This window comes from Globicephala melas, chromosome 8, assembly GCF_963455315.2.
Source record: "Globicephala melas chromosome 8, mGloMel1.2, whole genome shotgun sequence".
In the NCBI taxonomy this organism is placed as follows: Eukaryota; Metazoa; Chordata; class Mammalia; order Artiodactyla; family Delphinidae; genus Globicephala; species Globicephala melas.
Window position 1 is genome coordinate 102,353,753 of NC_083321.1, and position 20,152 is coordinate 102,373,904.

At 46.6% G+C, this 20,152-nt stretch overlaps 1 protein-coding gene across 2 annotated transcripts in view; it reads right to left on the reverse strand.

Annotated features, from left to right (window-relative positions):
• ETS1 (ETS proto-oncogene 1, transcription factor) overlaps positions 1-20,152 on the reverse strand; it is a 125,006-nt gene that overhangs the window by 13,567 nt on the left and 91,287 nt on the right. For both annotated transcript variants that reach the window (XM_030841012.2, XM_030841019.2), the window contains 5 exons: positions 15,890-16,009; positions 13,883-14,083; positions 10,851-10,928; positions 9,687-9,935; positions 5,087-5,347 (listed from right to left, as the gene is read on the reverse strand). In XM_030841012.2, coding sequence (XP_030696872.1) covers positions 5,087-5,347; positions 9,687-9,935; positions 10,851-10,928; positions 13,883-14,083; positions 15,890-16,009 — 909 coding nt within the window. The remainder of the gene's footprint in view (positions 1-5,086; positions 5,348-9,686; positions 9,936-10,850; positions 10,929-13,882; positions 14,084-15,889; positions 16,010-20,152) is intronic.

A 20,152-nucleotide genomic window follows, 5' to 3' on the forward strand; every position in this document is an offset into this window, starting at 1 on the left:
AGGTTCCTGAACCCTAAAACTCAGCGACCAGTCAGATCCCCCAGGTTCTGGGCATGGCCCAGGGACTCTGTTATTCTGTGACGGTGGACGGGCTCTAATTTATCTACAAAATAGCAAGAAGAAGGTTTATCTCAGGCCAAAAGCAACAGGGGAATACCTAGGGCTTCTATTTCTACAAGGCTGGTACGGCTTCGTGTGATGCCTCACGCAAAAATATTTGCAAGTTGGATTCCTGACGGTCCCATATCGAGCCTTTAGGAGACTGAGGGATCAGCTATTCACAAATCGGCCCAGCACGGTAAAACATACTTTCGTTATAGTTACTGACTAGCTTTGGGCTCAGCTTTGCTCAGGCTCCAGGATAAAGAAGAGATCCTCACCACTTCATCAACAATTACAACACAAAGCTGGGGCTTCTCCTAGACAACGACAACACGACAGTTACCAGCAGGCCTGCTCCATACCAACTGCAGAAGTGATAGGAAAGGATTCCTTATTTGTAGCAACAAAAGTCTGGCAGTCTGGAGTGAAGCTCTATAAAGCTGATTTACAGAGCAATAGCTCCAACTCCCTCCTGCCCCCAAGACCCCCCTCCCCCCCCAACACACAGTGTGAATTAGTGACAAGCAAGAGACAAGACTCCTAATCTACTCTATGGGAGCAACTGAGATAACCAATGAGTGTTCTCATTCTTTAAGAGGGAGAAAGATTTCGTACTCAGGTGAGACATCTGGCACTTAAGGTTCAATTCAAGAGCTACCTTCCTGCAGAAGGCCTGGAATAAGTCCTTTTTGGTGCCTCAGTTTCATCATTGATAAGAGGGGCCTGGAGGGACAGAGAGGAAGGGAAAATACTCTTTGACAATCCAACATATTATTCTACACCTGCTGAAATGGAAAAAAAAAAAATCAGAGATGCCCATGTGTGTCAAGGATCTAGAAAGCTTTTTGTTTAGGTCCATCAAATACATAGAAAACACCAGGCCACTTCTCTCAGTTTGTTTTGTAATCAGATGGGGTTCATAATGTATCTTCGAACAAAAGAAAATGGAGCTCTCTGATCGTATCAGTTTGATAACCAAAAGCGGTCCCAGTAAGGTAAGAAGGTGCATTCTTGGCGGAAGCCAGCACTGCATTTGATGTATTCTTAACTCAGCGAACAGGCAGGCTTTCAAGCCATGTTATCTGCCCACACATCTTGACCTAATTTAACAAGTTGCCATGGGAGCCCAGTGAAGGTTGATGCAATTTTCTTATCTTGGGAGGAAGAATGCAACTCTGCAAGAGAATGTGAAAATTCAGTTTCTAACTGATTTCCACACTTACGGTGCAGTAACTAAGACAGCATCTGAGGAAGTAAAATGTATTCCTTTGAGAGTGAGACGAACAGAGACCTAGGCTCCTACTGCACTGGCAGGAAAATGGATTCACACCCCCGCACAGGGAATCTATACATACATCCTTTAGTTCAAGCCAAGTCATAGTGATGTAAAAGGTACACATGTGCTCCTACCGTGTAGCCACACATACTCTGGAGTTAGTCGAATTTTAAGGAAACAGATTAAAAAAAAAAAAAAAAGAGCTCAGAACTTGAGATAGAAAATAGGTGTGACATTTATGAGCAATGAAAAGTCTTGCCAACACTTATACAATGATTTCCACTTTCCAAAGTACTTTTCCAAACTTCAGCTCATCTTAGCATGTCTGCATAGACTCAGAGATGCATTTATAAAAACTCCAGTCACTACACGCTCCCCGCGTGGTGGAGGGGGCTGAGTAAGCATGTTCCATCCCCCTTCCCCGTTCCCTAGGATGTATGTGAAATGATAAGGGGTCACAATGAGGGGCAAGATATAGTTTGCACTGAAGACAGGACAAGTCCACCAGGCACTGAACACAGGAAGAAAAGACACCCAAATTTGGACCACTCCCGACATGCCTGACAAATTCCTGACCTTCATCAAACCACAGCAATATGAAAATCCAGTTCAAGTCTAAGGACAATGACAATGTCTTGAATTCGTCAAGATAGTGAACCTTCCAAGGCTACGAACACTTGTCTGCACTCAACATGGGCTCAGATTTGCTGAAATAATTGATTTGTTACGAGTGAGCTCTCTCCCCTGCGTCTAGCACCATGTCTAGCACTCATTTGTCTCGTTAATTGAGTTAGTTCAATTACATTTTCACAGATCTCCTACCACCGAGAGAGGGAGGGACACTTCCATTTCACTAAAAGTAGAAGAGGGTGCAAGGTAAATTTGCCTGAAATCACACAGTGTGTTAGCGCTGGGAGGAGCACAGAGGACTTCTGTTTTCTGGGCTATTGTTTGCACCTCCATCTGAGATGGTTTGAAAAGTTAAATCCCCAGTTATAAAGAAGAAACAACTGAATGGTAAGATACTTAAAAAAAGGTTTTTTAGTTCAAATGACTACTTGAATTTTTGAGATCTTTAACTGATAATCATCCTCTCTTTGCTTCCATTCACTGAATTAGTTTTATTCCCCTAGAAAGAAAGAGATAGAGATAGAGACAGAGACAGAGACAGAGACAGAGAGGCAGAGAAAGAGAGAGGAAAAGAGAGGGAGGGAGGGAGGGAGGGGGGAAGGGAGGGACGGAGGGGCACCCATTAAAAATAATCTATCCAAATAAGGGATGACATCAAACATAACTCACAGCTCCAGGATATTCCTGTATTTGTCCTGAAAAGAGCTTTTGAGGTTCTCATCTGTTTGCCTCTGGGTTAGCATTGCCAGAGAAGCCTCACAGGCGGCATTTTGGTGTTGGCCCTCTTGATGACAGTTCATGTCCCTAATTTGTACTTCACACTCATTCCTCGTTCTTAAAATTTCCAATTCACCCTTTTCCTTCTCTTCTTGAAACTGGGACACGTGGGGAGATTCCCAACTCTCAGATAATTCTTGCCAAGGTACTGAGATCATCTCAGTCAAAACCCTTTAAATCACTCTTGTAGACTATTAGCTCTGCAAGCTTCTCCCACCTACGAAATCCAATAACTAATATATATATATATACCCCTCTCAGAGGAGTTTCTATTTGAGGTGGAGATGAGGCATTCACCGTTTCTAGAAACTTCTAGACTTTCTGGAGTGTAGCCATGAATCCTTAACAGAATCTTTTCCCATGAAGGCTGACCTAAATCATAAGACTCTCTTTGGCCAGAACCCAAACTTTAGAACTTAAAGTCAGTTTATTTAATATCATTATCCACAAAACCGCCTTAACTAGCAACATGTTCAGAACTGTACACCAAGCTGAGAGAGAATGATGAAAATTGTCATATGGGAGAAAATTATAATCGTGCCTGGCAATGGTGGTTATGGTGGAGATTATGCCAGAGGGAATAAGGCAGGACCTTTAATAAGGAGAAACTAAGTTGAGGATTTGGTCCTGGAAGCTAGGGCAGAAGGAGAAGAGGTGGCCTTTACACCTGGGCAAACGACAGAGCCGAGTGTAACCTGCGCCATAAGAACAGAAGCAAGGACAGCCACTTAGAGACGTCTGCCGCCTCCACAGCCCAGAGTCATGTCAGAGCTGCCCCGGCCTCTCCTCCTCCTAATCAAGCAGCACTTCTCTCCTCCTTCATCAGTGTATCCAACTGGAGTCCAGTTCTTAAAATACCTAAGAGTTATTACAGGAGCCAGCACTCCTGTGCATATTGAAAGAGACTTTATATACTTTCCTTATTCCAGGTGTCATTAATGGAAAAGGGCAAACTTTCATTGTCTGCTGCCCAAGATGGGAAGGAACTCCCTGGCAAAGCAGCAGGTTCCCATCTACTCGAGATGTTCCAGCGAGGACCTGGGGATACTGCAGCAAGAAGAAAGTAGGGAACCTTTAAGCTCCTTTCTGGCCCACGACTCTATATACAGACCTTGTCGCTACCTCAAAATCCAGACCTAGCTCCTGAGCACCTATCCGTGCACTGAACCGCATGGGGAGCTGGAAGAATGCAACGTAAAAGACAAACACACCCCTGATCCTTGAAGGAGGAGGAACTTTTCTAAGCATGTGAGCTGTTCTCAAAGGTCAGCTGGCTTTCCTAGTAAAGACCTGAGATTTCCCTCACACAAGAACAGGGATCTAGCACACTCTTCAGATCAGACAGACACGTCACTAGAAACACAGATCTTGCTGTCTGTCTTCATCCATACAGAGGGTCCCCACCAGTGACCTGTCCAGGGTGGATAAACTGTAAGAGAACAGAGGGCAAGGTCACAGCTGTGTCATCCAAGCTTAAAAATAAGCTCTGCTCGTGACACAATTCCTAATGTTTACAAAACACGACAATCTTACAGAAAGGGTCTGATCGTTAACATGCGTCTGCTCCTTGGACAGTTGTCAGATATACTCTTCAAACCCTTCCAGAGCTAGACAGCCTATGGGCCACACCTTGCTTGGACAATGAATCATTTTGCTCTAGTACCAGATTCTCAATCAAAGCCCAGACTCTCAACATACATCTTCCTTCCTCTGTGACATTTCTTCGGTCACCACTACTACAACTTTCACTCCTGGAAAAAAATCAACAGTAAAGCTAAGCGACAAGAAAGGTTTCCTACATAGGGCAGGATCCGGCCAGAGTGTCCGGTGACTGAGGGCACTGTTCCCATTGGAGAGACCGGCCAAATACTGAGGATTCTACTGCAGATGAGTCCAGGGTGTAGGCCATTCCGTGATGGCTTTGAGAGATGCCACTGCTGGTTTTGGGTTTAGAGAGACCTCCCAAGAGCAGGCGAGAAGTCCTTTGATGCTAGACCACAAGGCAGAGCTTCCAGAAACACCAAATCAACAGAGTTCCCTTCTCCCAGCGCGGGGTAAATATCCAAAATATCAGTTTTCCCTACCAATCCTGGAAAGGACCCCTTGGGACAGAACGACACTGCTTGCTTCCAAAAGCCAATGGCTATTCACAGAGTGGCTTGAGAGGCCAACCCAACCTCTCCGAGTCTACTTCTCCCCACCCCCCCGGAAAGAAAGAGGCTGGCTTCAGGGGCTGGGAATGTGCACAGAAGCTTCCAGGGAGCCCACCCTCAGCGAGCAGGAGGCGGGGCGGGCGCCTACCTGTGTAGCCAGCCAGGGCCGCAGCAGGGATGACAGGCTTGTCCTTGTTGAGGTCAGCACGGTCACGCACATAGTCCTTGAAGGTGCCCTTGGGCTTGTGGTTGGGCAGGGCGGCTGGGTAGTCCTCTGAGTCAAAGCTGTCGTAGGACGGGACGCGCTGCAGGCTGTTGAAGGATGACTGGCTGCTCCAGGACTGCGTGAGGCGGTCGCAGCTATCGTAGCTCTCTATGCTCTCAAAGGAGTCCTGGCCCCCGAGCTTGCCTGGAGGAAGAGGAGGTGGGAGGAGGGCAGGGAGGAGGGATGGGAAGAGACACTGTGAAACCCTCTCGGTGAGGATGCGCAGGACGGATGGAGGGAGTGGCCGGTGGGGATGGAGGCGTGTGGGTTTGCTCTGGGGAGGAGGGGCTGCCTGGGCCCAGTCTGCGAGCCCCCTGCGTGGTCTCGTCTTGCTCCAGAGCCCCTAGGACAGAGATGCAGAGTCGGGCGCAGCTTCCATCTGCCAGAGGGAGACAGCAGTGTTTGGGACCGCAAGAATTCCAGAGCCAGAAATCTACAGGCTGAGAATCATGCCGGCTATGATGGGATTTCTGGCTGATGAATTAGACCCAATGAGGAGATGAGGAAATCTGAGCAGTGTCAGGCCCAATTCATTCCCTATCCTAACTCAAGCCAGGGAGACGATTTCAAAAGGCCCCATGGCAAAATATTCTGGTCATGAGAAAAAAAAAATTCCATTAGACTAAGAGCAGATTGACCTTCCTTGACCTTGGAACTAAAATATTATTTTTTAGCCTTTCTTCCAAACACTCTTTTAAAATGAAATAAATGCAGTACTGCCTCTGTGCCTTCTCAAACAGAGAAAGAAGTTATGATATGCTTTTTCCAGGAGGTTAAAAAAAGCAAACACTATCCCTCTTCTAAATAGAAATCCATATTCTTTATCCTCTCCAAGTGCAGCTTTGTACTTGAAATTTGTACTTTATTAGGGAAACGTAGGCAATAAAAAACAAAGAAGTCGATTAAAGAGTTAAGGTCCACAGCAGTGTCAGAAATCCTTTACTGTATGAGTTGCTTAAGGCATTCTTAACTGACCACAAGATCATGCAAGTTCATTAATTTCCCAAACCAGGTTATAAACAGCTGCTAGGATTGCATAATAGCTGCTAGAGAAATTTCCACTGGCGAAAATGCCATTAAGAAGGAGCCTAACAAAATGGGGGGGGGGACCAAAAATAAATGCATCTAACTACTGAAAAGGCTCACAGGAATATTTTTTTATGTTTTATTTCCAGATACTTTCCAGGCAACCTAAATTAAATCATGGGAGATTAAATGGCCACCTCAGCAAATTCAAGAAGCCAAAGGATGTGACAAATGTGTGTGCAGAAATACCTGTGAGTCAGGGCTGGCTGGTCCACCATGAAATTCAACCCCAGAATAAGGCTGGCATACACAGCGTAATACTAATATGTTTCTGGCGTATTCTCCCCTTCATAACAGAGGGAATTCGTTAAACCAGTGAAATTCAAATATTTAATCTTGGTGTCCAAACCAAAATTAAATATACAGTAATTAAGAAGGAAGATACATTGCTTCCAAAAACAAATTTTTTTTAACCCCAGATAAAAGATACTCAGTTAAATATGTAATTTTTGCATAATCTCCCCTTGTAGATTTCCTGAACCTCTTAACACCTCCAGTGCTGCTTGGAACAGAAACATAGTTATTTAGCTGCTTCATCTCATTCTTTCTTCCACTCACTCATTCAAAGAAGGGTAATCCCCAGAAGGTAGGTACATGGAAGAGCTTCATGGAATCATCGGCCCCGCCTACCCAGTCCACTGTCATATTTGCAACTTTTTATTATTATTATCTACTCAGTACTCTGTAATGACCTACATGGGAAAAGAATCTGAAAAAGAGTGTATATAGGTATACCTATAACTGATTCACTTTGCTGTACACCTGAAACTAACACAACACTGTAAATCAACTCTACTCTAATACAAATATTTTAAAAATAAAAAAAGAAGGGACTGTCCCTTCCAGAAATTCACATTAAAAGACTCAAGAAAACAGCCCCCAACCAAGAAGGCAACAGCTCCTTTTCAACAGAACAGGAAATTTTGTGGTCTCTCATGAAAAGGTATTTGCTCACACCCGCTATCCATCTTACACATACCAAAAACCTAAGAAAGAAAGTTTATATTTTCATGAAGAATACTCCCACAAAGTCACCGATGTCGAGGCTGTAGTTATACTCAAATGTCCCTGAGATGATTCTCTCAGTCATTTTTATATTTGGAGGGTACAGAGACTGGAATTTTCACATGCAAGACAGCTGAGCTTCCAAGGAGTCCCAATAAGCAAGGGCACTAAACGAGGCCAGAACCACTCTCTGGCAGCCTCTCAAACATGAACCGAATGCAAGTCTGTGGAGAGTTGCAGTTTATAGCAGTAGGCTACTTTCATTTTAGCTCTCTTTCACAATCCTGGAGCTGGGAACCATCATTTACGGGTATTTTCTCCCAAAATGGGTTGACTCCAACTGGATTAGACACTCGGTTAGGCTACTCTGTGCTCATGCAGGGAAGCTCCACGCCATCCATCAGCTGGCTTTCCTGAGAAATGTCTCAGCGAGGTCCTTCCAAAGCTATTCCACCACACAGACCTCGGAGCACCCAGAACAGTAGGTTGGGGGAGACAACGGCGGCCCACTGAACAGACTAGCACAAAGAAGACAGCTCTCCGAGTCCAAAGAAGTGGAACATCGAAGCACTCTATACCCTAATGCAGTACACGAACACTACGATGATTGTTGATAATAAGAAGCTCACAGTGATGCTTTCAGTCTAGACCGATCCTACCACGTCAGAGCCAATCAGCCCCTAGAATACATCCTGTCTGCGGCACTTCTAACTCGCCAGAAGCAACCGTGAACGGACCGGTCTCCCCTTCAAGTCTGTGTGGTGTGAAGCTTGGTGCGAGTGAGGGAGAAGGAGGCCAGAGAGAAAGCCCTCCTGTCCCTTGGTACAGGTCACCGTCTGGTCCATCGGGATTCATTTGGGGTCGCGGGGCGGGTGGGGACCAAAACCAAAAACCAAGAGAAGGAGAGGGAGAAGGGGGAATTGCACAAATGCAAAGCCAGACGCAACTGGTAAATGACCTGGCAGCAGATCTGCCCAAAGTGACAGCACGGCTGAGTCCCCACGCACACTCAGCCTCATCACACACGCACAGGAAGCCCCGTGAGAAAGAAAGGCGCTCTGTTGCTGTGACCCGCCTGAGAAAAAAGGTACACATATGTGTAAGTATTTAAATAGACCGGCATCCAAAAATAAAGAAGAAAGGGGAAGGCAAAGCTGGTCCCACCCATCCCCTTCTGTCTGAAACACAAACACCCCGGGGCTGCAAGAAGGCAGATTACAGGTTCCGATTTTGCTGGGGACTTTCCCTCTGCAGGCTTGCTGGTCATCTCGAGGCCTGCTGGGAGGAAGTAGGAACCTGAACACTTGAAGGAGATGACAATGTGTGCGGCCCGTGAGGCCTTTGGGGCCTCACTGAGGAGAGGAGCAGGGTCATCACTGAGCAGAAATCACCACGAGGCGGCCAGGCCCGACTTCCGTGACCAAAGGCCTCGCAAGCATCGCTCGGAAGGGCTTTCTCCTGTCCTCTTCCTGTCTGTACTTCTCTCCCATTTACCCATCGGAATAGTCATCTTTTTCAACTTGTTAGAAATCAGCTATAGGTCTTCCTGGATGAACAAGTCCCTCTTTACGATGGACTGCGCTTTTGTCAGAAACAAAACAATCCGGACACGTCACTAGGTGAGCCGTGCCTCTGAATGTTTACGTCCTGATCTTAAAAACTGGGCGTACCTAACCTTTTGGCTTTATAAAGTCAGCCAGCTCTATTTTGAACCATTTATTTCACTGTCAGTGAGTATTTTATCATTGCCATAACAGTCATGGCAACAAGAGTACCTTCTTCCGGAAGCCTCTGGCCGCCTCTTTCCCTGGTCCTCTACCTAAATACACCCTTGCACCACACTGCTGAAGACTGGTTCCAAATAAGCTGTTGGTTAGCCACCTTCTATCTTCCCAAACCAAAGAAGGCACAGGAGGCTAGGAAGCCCAGGCTGAGAAGCAGAGGTCATTCAGATACCAAGCCAGGATGTGCAGTCTGACCGGGAATACCTGGAACACCAGGATGATGTGGGCTCTCCAGGAGGGTCTCTGAAATCATTGTTATGTGATTGTGTCCTCCTTAAGCAAAATCCTCTCCAAGAAAATAACGCATACCTTCGAAAAGAGCCACGAGCACCTGAAGCTATCACGTGGTGAAATGTTTTACCCACATAAGAAAGGCGATTGTTCTTCCTGCCAGATTTCAGTTCCACCATGGACCCAGAGCCTTTGGCATCATGAAGGACTTGGCTAACATTCCATGATACAAAGTTCTTAATATCTAGACATTCTAAGACGGAAAGGCTAAAACTCAGGAATGCCCGGGGCTAAGAGCAAGGGGGAAAAAGTGGGACCTGGAGAGCTCACAAACTCACGTAATTCTTAGAATTTTCTAGAGCGGAAATCCGACCTACCACGACTGGTCCTCCCCATGCACATGTTGTCTGGGGTCACCACTTCTTGTTTGATGGCAAAGTAGTCAGTCTGCAAGGTGTCCGTCTGCAGAGGGTCCCGGAGGATGACCGAGGGGTAGTCGTTCTCATACTTGAGGGAGAGGAGCTCCTCCGAGCTGATGGGATGGAGGGTCTGGTAGGACTCTGTAATGAAGCTGGGCTCGGAGAACTCCGATGGAGGGACACACTGGGCATGCTCGATACCGTAGCCTGGAAACACAGAGCATGCGCAATTGGAGAGAGGAGAGATGCGTACCGGAAACAGGCCGTTCCTCCCCATTTACAAGGGCCCCGCAATGTCAAACAAGCTGACTACCTTTGGGAATGCAAGAAAAATATTTTAAGTGAAAAGGGCCTGGGTTTTCAACCTTGCGCCACTACTCAAGAGCTGTGGCCCTTGACGAGACACTTCCCTTTTCTGACTTGATTTTTTCATCTCGAAAATAGGAATGGTGGCAACCTTCCTCGGGGTGTTGCGATGCAGATCCAATGACAGCATACGTGGAAAAAGCCTACCCACATTTCTAGCACACAATAAGCTCGTTGTTGTTGTTAGGATAAAAATCATAATAGTAAAAAGATAAAGTGAAAATAAACCTGCTTAAGACACCCTTTGAAAGCAAAGCCATCAGATAAGCACAGCCCGAGGCTAATTCTCTCCCTCCGGCCACCCAGGAGGCCTGGTGAGGGATAAGGTACTACAAGGAGGAGGCTTTACGTTCCTGAGGCTGCAGGGCATGCTCTGGAGGAAGGATTTCAGAGGAAGTGCTGCCACATCTACCAGAAAAAGGAAAGAACAAGGTCCAGGGCAAAATCCCTGACCCGAACCTCTGATGGCCACCACGGGGCACATAAGAGTTTGGAGGCAAGTCATTGTCTCTCTGTGCGACCTTCATGCTGAAGACATGGGAAAGACCCCGGTGTAGGTGCGTGCAGGTGAATAAAATGTGCAGATAGGCTGAAGCCTTGTGCTTGTGGGAAGAGCAAAACAACCAAGAGTCTACATTTAAGGAAATATTATTTTCTGTAGCATTACCAGGCGGGGGCCTGAGATGGCCTAGGACAGGGATCCTTTCCTAAGTTCCCATGACAGGAAGAGGGGGGAAGAGCAGGGGGTGAACTTACTAATGAAGTAATCCGAGGTATAGCGTGACTCTGGGTAGGGAGGGTTGACTCCATTCACTTGGTACGGCTTCACATCCTCTGCAACAGACAGGGGAGGCATGAAACAAAGAGGTCAGCGCGCAAGCAACGCTCAGCCGAAGAGGACCCTGGACAAAAGGACCACAGTGATCTCAGCCCCTCTTCGCAGAAATCTGCATGTCCACCGACTGAGCTGGTGTCGGAGTCTCCCCTGACGGGGGCCTTGTCTAGAGACGAGCTCACTAAAGGATGGCTAAGTTTATGATTCCAGTAGCTGCAGAATGGGATTTAGTATCTTGGAAAGCGCATTCTGTGAGTAACCTCTAAGGGGTGGGGAGGCATCCACCCCCTTTCTGATGCATGCGTGTGCCGCCAGCAGCCGAGGCTTGAAGGCATGTTGGGAGGTTACCAGCCACCAATACTCAACCTGATCGGGTCCAAAGCTTCTCAGAAATACAGGACAATCTCTAGACAGGTAGATTTAGAGCCTCCATTTCTTCCAACAGATGTCTGGTTTTTTGGTGTTTTTTTTTTTTTTTTTTTTGCGGTACGCGGGCCTCTCACCGTTGTGGCCCCTCCCGACACAGGTTCCGGACGCGCAGGCTCAGCGGCCGTGGCTCACGGGCCCAGCCGCTCCGCGGCATGTGGGATCTTCCCGGACCGGGGCATGAACCCGCGTCCCCTGCATCGGCAGGCGGACTCTCAACCACTGCGTCACCAGGGAAGCCCCAGATGTCTGTTTTTCGTTTTGTGTTTTTTCTGTGGCCCTCAAATGTCAAGTTCAGGCCCAGATAAGATGCTAGTAAGGTGACTCTACTTAGTGAAATATGACAGGGCTCATACAAAGAGAGAGAAGAGCCACATAACCACACTCCTGTCCAGGTGCCAACCTCCGTAGGAATGAGAATGGAACATAGATGAAGGCACCCAAGCAGAGGAAGGCTCTCTCCATGGGACTAAGGTGAGCCTGTGGATCGTCTAATGACCCTGGAATCTGCTGGTGGCCCCTGACCATCGCATGGCACAGTATGATTACGTTTCACTGTAAGAATCAGACATAAAGACAGAGGGTTGGTTTGGGTTTCTCCTCAGGTATTTGATAGCTTGTTGGGAGCAGAGACTGCTGGGAAAACAAGTTTATGCCTGCACAGAAAAACAGTTCCCAGCTGAGATAAAATGATTAAACTCGGCTTCAGCAGCTTATCAGATTGAAACATCCCCTGTACCTTTGGCCTGCCACCCCACCCAGAAAAGCTATGTTTTTTCGGCGCTGGGTTGCCTTAGTTTAATCACAGAACAAAAGCTGTAGCCTCAATACAAACATCACGTTCAGTTGTTCAAGGACCTGAGGAAGGACGATCCTCCTGCCTCTCTCCCTTGAAAATGTTGTGAGATGTTCTCAAACCCACTCCATTATTTCCCGATTCTCCTAAATTTGCTTGTATTGTTCCTTCGCAGGAAGGTAGGCCAGAAGCTACCCCACGAGTCCCCATCACTACACAAAGAACACAGGACAGGAAGTTCGAGTGAAAAGACCTAGGTTTAAGGAAACAAGTGATGTTGAGGAAACCACCTAACCTGTCCTCGTTTTACAGACAAGGACACCGAGAGAACATGCCCTTCCCATGTCCCAGGGTTGTTTTGAGAGTCCTATGAGAAAAACACAGTTTCAAGCACTTTGGAAACAAGGAGGTGCTGTACAGATGAGTTATAACTGATCAGAGGCAGGTTTAGACACTCCAGGACAGCTGCTGCCCCAGGGTGAAGACTGGAGGGAAACGGTGAATTAGCAGCATATATTGGGGCGACACAGTCTGGTGTACCCCGCCCCCCACTGCTGTGTTTATAAGCCAATGCTTGCATCAGATCTGTTCTGAGCCTGCTGTCTCTTTTCCCTCTATACACAGGTGCTCACGTCAACACGTGTGAGTGGTTTGTGTGCAGTTACACCGAGATCACGGTGTGGCTTCGGGGAAGGCTAGATTCACCTAGTTCTCGACTCTGCTTATATTTCTTTTTCAGCACAAGCTGAAGGGAAGGGGAAAAAAGAAAAAGATAACACTTCTGTGCCCAGAGGAGTCTAATTTGGGTCTCTCCTGGGCATTGCAGAGTGGAAAATATCCTTAAACAAAGGAAGGTATTATATGGAATAAAAGTGCTAAGCCCGAGTTCTGCTCCCTGCCCCCCCCTCCCCCCGTCACCGCGTCTGCGCCAGGGCTTGGAGCTGGTGACCACAGGGAAAGGGTGGGCCTGGGTCAGAGAGGGCAACAGGCTTCTAGGCTTACAGTCAGCTGGAGGGCACTGCTGACTGCTGGTAACTGCAATTTATTTTAAGAAGAAATTCAGAAAAATAAGCGCAAAAACACCCAAGTTTGCCGCCTGCTGCTGTTTCTATACTCAGCCAGGACTGTGGTACATGAGTCACTTGGTCCAGAAAGGTTGGAAGAGGCTGGTAGGGGAGGCCATGTCATTACAAGGTTGCAACACGGCGTCCTGACATAACCCCAGTTTCTGCTCCAGATGGAAAAGGTGTACCTCGCGACTGCAATTCCAATCTAGTTAGTGGGCAGAGAAGCCTGCTTATTAAGAAGCTCTGAGGAACGAAGCTTGGATGTGGCCGTGGATCAAGACAGTGTGTCTTAAGAGTATCAGGAAAAAAAAAAAAAAGAGAGAGAGAGAGAGAAAGAAAGAAAAACTCTCTTGTTGCTGGCTGTGGGCACTGCTTGTTCAAACAGTACATGAGTCTAAGATAAAGTCTGGGATCAGAACTCTGCATACCAATAAGCTTCAGGAGTAGAGACTAGCTAAAGATTAAAACTGGAACCTCCAGTACACAGAAGAAAAAGAAACTAACATTTATGGAACACCTGCTATTTACCAGGCACTGTCTACGCCGTGCTGTGATTGGATGCCCAGGTGATGGCATCGACGTTGCACCACTGGGCACGCTCCTGGACCTACTCTCAAAGCCACGCCCCCCCGGCTCCCACCTCACCCTGCCCCCATGCATTTACCTTTCTGCAGGATCTCCAGATGCTCCCACAAGATGTCCCCAACGAAGTCTGGAGCCAGCTCGAGAAAGCAGTCTTTCCCCAGCGCGCAGAGGGCTGCCCCATTCATACAGAACTTCTGGAAGTCCACACCCTTTAGGCTGAACTCATTGACGGCCCACATCACCCAGTCCCGAACATGGGTCTCTGTCCACTGCCGGGGGTCTGCGGGGAGAGATCAAATGACGTTCCAGCAGATCGAGCTCTTAACTCTTCCCCGAGCCTCAGAGACAATACGAAAGCATCTGACCTTCACTGAGGATGTTCTCGGATTCACAGAATTAGGAATGCCTGATGGGGCATCTTCCATAACCCTCCCCCCACCCCCACCCCCGCATCCAACAGCCCCATCTTCTCTATCTTGCCAGCTAGAAGATCACTGTCATCAGCTAGAAAGGAGCAGAGAATTCTCCACCCTTAGAATCTTCAGACCGAGATTCCAGGGATCTCCTCTTTCACTGCCTTATTTCCATCAGACTTTTTTAAAGCCTGGGACAAGGGAACAAATGACTTCTTTAACAGCAATAATAACAAAGTCAAGTGTGCTCTGGACGTTGCACTCACCTCTCCCTGCTCTTAACTCTTATAATTTACTTGAGACCATTATGCTTAGTTATTTTTATCTTAATCATGGCTAGCCCAGTTGTCCCTGGGTATCCAAGGAGGATTGGTTTCCGAACGCCCTCGGATACCAAAATCTGTGGATGCTCATCTCCCTTATGTAAGAGGGCAGGTTAGGGTACAGTCAGCCCTCTGTATCCGCGGGTTCCTGCATCTGCAGGTTCAACCAACCGAATCCGACTTGTGGTTGGCTGAATCTGCCAACGAGGAGCCCTGGGAGGGCTGACTGTACTCATCAGAGCAATTAGTAATAGTAAGGCATTCGAATGATACTTGGTAATAACGACATCATTAGGTACCTGTATTATACCAGATACCCTTCAAAATATATACACATCACAGGCCCTGCGTTGAGTAGAAGTGTAGGACAGACGACATATAATCTTCACGCATGACCCCTGTTTTAACATGACTACACCAGCTAATGACACTTAAAGAGCTCAGATGATGGCAGGCTGTGATGCCTACAGCATGCCTGCTCTCAAGGTCACCCCCTTCAATCTAGACGATGACTTTATGAGATGTTGGAAAACCCAGTGGTCAGAATTCACTGTATTCTGCCTTGTGATTGGGCATTGCTGTCAGCTGAGGTTTGTGGGAAAGTAGAATACGTGGAAAGGTAGACAGACACACTCACAGAATCTACCGAAGGCTTTCGTCTGGCAGGGTGGAAGCCTCTCATGCAGCAGTAGCACTAGCCTGGTCTAAAGACAGCTTTTGTTTCTCTGACTCAATAGAAAAGTGTTCTTTCTGCTCTCAACTGTTCAGGAAATGCTGCTTGGTCAAGGCTTAAGTCTTCCCCCATCAGTTTTCCTTTCTGACAACGCAGGTCACTTCCCCTTACATTCCTGAATAAACCCTTTTGGATGAGAACACCCAAAGGTAAACACATTTCACCAAAGGACACGGAAAAGAAAAGAGTAAATTCCCAGAAATGCAGGTCATCGAGTTCATCCAATGGCGGCCCAGAATGACCCCAAGGCCATGCCTTCCAAACTTGTCTGTACCGTGGAGGCACTTGAGAAGCTTCAGAATTACCGATGCGACCAGCAATTGTGACTTAATTGGTCTGGGACCTGACCTGGACTGTGGAATTTTTTGACGATCCCCCGTCTAATGTGCAAACAAGTTTGGGCACCACTGCCCTAAAACCAAGATGGCAGGGGCAAGCCTGGGAGATGAAGGAGCATCAGTATGCGTCTATGCTTGTTCCAACAGAGGTCTGCAACGATCTGTGGCTGCTGACTGAAGCACGCTGAGTAATAATGTCTATCTCACTCAACAGGTGAGAAAACTACCCATACCTCAAAGTCTGATCCCATCCTCTCTCCTTCCAACTACAAAACCTACCTTTTGGAATTCCCAGCCGTTGCTGCTCTTTAGAGAAACCACTGAAAGTAGCTTTCAAGGCTTGAGACATCATTTCTTTGCTGCTTGGAGTTAAGAGTGGAACATCTGCACATTCCATATCTGTAAGGAAAAAATAGCACATGAATACTAACAAAAACGAAGTAGGTGATGGATGTTAGCTAGACGGGTGGTGGTGATCGCTGTGCGATAGACAGAAATATCAAATCATTATGTTGTATACCTGAAACTAACATAAGGTTACATGTCAGTTATACCTCAATTTTAAAGATAAAACTAACTAGGTAATTAACCACCCATAAAATATCATGGAGCATGAATGGTCTGAAGAAGACAAGCTGAGAAATAACTGTAGTAGCATCCTCACCAGGGCAGGTAAAATTTGGGGGGCTTTCCACAATGTGGTAGGGCCCATAAAAAACACCCAAAAAAACAAAAAACCTGACTCTTGCCTCATACGCCCTGCCTCTCTGACAAAATACGTTTATTCTTTCTGTATAGCTCTGCTAATTCCCCCACAGCCCCTACCCATCCTTCACACTCACTGAGAATATTAATGTTTCTACGCACTTGCTGTTACCTATGAAAAGGAAGTAACAACATCCGTTCAATAAATAATTATTTAGCATTTGTTACGTGCAAGGGATTAGCGAAAGAACAGTGAACAAGACAGTAATGATCCCTAGCCTGATGGAGCTGGATATCAGATTCTGGCAGGGAAATCAGTCATTAAAAAAACTATTTACACAATTAAACGTTCAAATACAATGTCAGTAAGGGCTTCATAGGAGGAGTAGAAGATGCAGTGTTAACACGTAACAGGGAGTCCTGCAGGTCTGGAGGAATCAGAGAAGGCCTCCTTTAGAAGTGAGATGTTTGACCTGAGACCTGAAGGATACACAGGAGTTTTTTAAAAACTACTCCAGACCAGTGGTTCTCAAAGTGTGGTCCCCAGACCAGCCGTATCAGCATCACCTGGGAGAACTCAGCCCCACCCAGGCCTCCTGAATCAGAACCTCTGAGCGGGCGGAGCCCGGAAATCCGTTTGTAACACAGAATCCAGGTAATCCCGATGAGCACTAAAATTAGAGGGCTGCGATCCGAGATGAGAGAATAGCACAAATGAAGGTCCTGAGATGGGGGAAGAGGGGAACCTTGGCCTGTTTTAGTATCAGAAAGATCAATGCAACTGGAGCAGAGTGATCAAGGGGACAGCAGCTTTAGAGGAGGCTGAAAACGTAAGTAAGGAGTGTGTTAAGGAATTTATAATTGCATCCTGAGCAAAACAGGCATTGAGAGTTTTATGCAGAGGAATGACATGACTACATTTTGTTTGAAGAATATCATCTTACGGTAAGTCTATTTTTATTTTATTTATTTATTTATTTTTGGCTGCATTGGGTCTTCGTTGCTGCGCGTGGGCTTTCTCCAGTTGCGGCGAGCAGGGGCTACTCTTGGTTGCGGTGCACGGGCTTCTCATTGTGGTGGCTTCTCTTGTTGCGGAGCACGGGCTCTAGGCACGGGGGCTTCAGTAGTTGTGGCACGAGGGCTCAGTAGTTGTGGCTCATGGGCTCTAGAGAGCAGGCTCAGTAGTTGTGGCGCACGGGCTTAGTTGCTCCACGGCATGTGGGATCTTCCCGGACCAGGGATTGAACCCATGTCCCGTGCATTGGCAGGCGGATTCTTAACCACTGCGCCACCTGGGAAGCCCCAGGTAATTCTATTTTTAAATTTTCAAGGAACTGCCATCCTGTCTTCTCACAGTGGCTGCATGATTTTACAGCCCCCCACAGTGCACAAGGGTCCCACCTCCTTGCCAACACTTATCTTCTGCATTTTTTACAGTAGCCATGCTAATAGATGTGAAGTGGTATCACATTGTAGTTTTGACCTGCATTTCCCTAATTATTAGGGATGTTGAGCATCTTTCCATGGGCTTATTGGTCATTTGTGTATCTTCTTTGGAGAAATGTCTATTCAAGCATTTTGATCATTTCTAATACAGTGATTTGTCTTTTTGTGTTGAGTTTTAGGAGTTCTCTATATACCCAGAAGAGCTGATAGCAGGGTCTTGAAGAGATATTTGTACGCTCATGTTAATAGCAGCGTTATTCACAGTAGCTAAAATGTGGAGGCAACCAAGCGTCCATCAACAGATGAGTTGGATAAGCAAAAGGTAGTATAAACACACACAGTCCGATATCATTCCGCCTTACAAAGGAAGGGAATTCTGACATATACTGCAACGTGGATGAGCCTTCACATCATGGTAAAGGAAATAAGCCAGTCTTGAAAAGACAAACTATATAAGGGACTTAGAATTGTCAAATTCATAGAGACAGCAAGTAGAATGGTAGCTTCCAGGGCCTGGAGGGAGGAAGGAATAGGGGGTTGTGTCCTGGGGACAGAGTTTCAGTTTTACAGGATGAAAAGAGTTCTGGAGGTGGATGGTGGCAAAGGTTGTGCAACATTATGGGTGTATTTAATCCCACTAAACTGTAACTTAAAAATAGTTAAGTTGGTAAATTTTAGGTTATGTTCACTTTACCACAATTTTTAAAAATGGGTTAAAAAAAAAAAAAGATCGCCTTAGCTGCCAGTAAAGAATGGTTTAGGAGGTTAACTCCAAATGGATGCAAGAAGACTTGTTAAAAAGCTCTTGTATCAGTTGTGGTGAGGGATGATGGTGGCTTTAGCTAGGAAGATGGCTCTGCAGAAAATGTAAGTGGTCAGATGTGACATGCATATAGGAGGTAACACCTATAAAACTTGATTTATGTAGGTGGTGAAGAAGAATGAGGAATCAACATCTGCAGATCCACAAATGCATCCTCCTTTGCTATTGCCACATGCACCTTCATCTCTGCTGTGTCCCTCTTGTACTTGCAGACCATGTTCAAAGCCAAGATACATAGATATGGTTCAAGTTAAAAATCCTCCAAATTCACCTCAGGCACAATTTCCAACAAAAAGCAAACAAGCAAAGAAATGACTTGAGAATTCCTACTAGCTGTCCTGTGACCTTCAGACAGCAATGCACTTTACTGCAGTAATTTCCAGAAGCCCGCTTGCTCACCCTGAATCTTCAGTGTATCATATGAAACTGACAGAAAATGGCGGGGCCACTAGAGAAGTTCCTCCACCAGCCAGCTTTAACCCTGGCTAGTTAAAAAGTTCCCTGGATGTAAGTAATGTGTTATTGGCTGGATAAAATGGAAACATAGGAGGGGAAAAAAATGATAATTGGTGACCTCTGAAAAAAGAAACAAATATATTGCCTCTGAATATCAAAATGAATGGAAATTACGTGGCAAGAAAGAAGGGCAGGCAGCTCTTTCCCTCAGTTTACTTTGAGCAGTGCTATCAGGAAACTGCCCAGAGTCTGCCCTGTGCCCTCGAAGAACAGAAGGGTTCACTGCTGTGGCTCTCCCAGGCCCTGCACTGAGGGGGATCTGAAGTTATAGGGAGTGGAGAGTTTGGGTTGCCCTGGGACATGCCCAAAAAAACCTAGTGGAAAAATCAACACACTTCCAGGAAGGTTGACAAAATGCTGGAAAATCCCAGATTGTTAGGGGGGAAAAGTAGGGGGATGGGATAAAATGTTGATTACATAACATCCAGCCCTTTGAACAATGGAATAATCATCACATGAGTCACTAAGAAAGACATCAGTGCTCCCCCTTCGTCCCCACTCTCCTCGCCCAAGAACAGCTAAGGGACAGGTCCAGGAGATCTTCCCTTAGAGTGGAAGTCAGTTTGACTTTAGAGAAAAGGGCTCTCTATTTAACCAAGAGTATCGCTTCTGAAAGAAGGAACAAATGCAGCAACCCCAGCTCCCAGCACAGGAGTCAATCAACAAACGCTGGATGAATTCAAAGTCTTCCCAATTTGAATCAACTTTCCTTCCCTTCGCTCCCATCCAACACCAATTCATGAACTTGAACTGTGTGGGTTTTGTTGTGTGTGTTTGTTCCCTCCACTGGATCTATGACTCGATGAAAAGGACTCCACTGATGGCAGAAGTGGGCCAGGAAAATGCATGTGGAAAATGTGCGCCGGGCCAAATGGACCAGCAGTGGTTCTGCTGCAAACTGGAACTGAAGGATGAGGCTAGGAGGCCCCAGACATCTTCTGAACAGGAAAGCCTGGACAGTTGGATGCCAGGGTGATGTGAAGGCTGAGGATGACAGCAGAGAGCCCGGAGTCTGCTTCCTATCACAGCAGTGCCCCAGCAGTCCGGCCAGG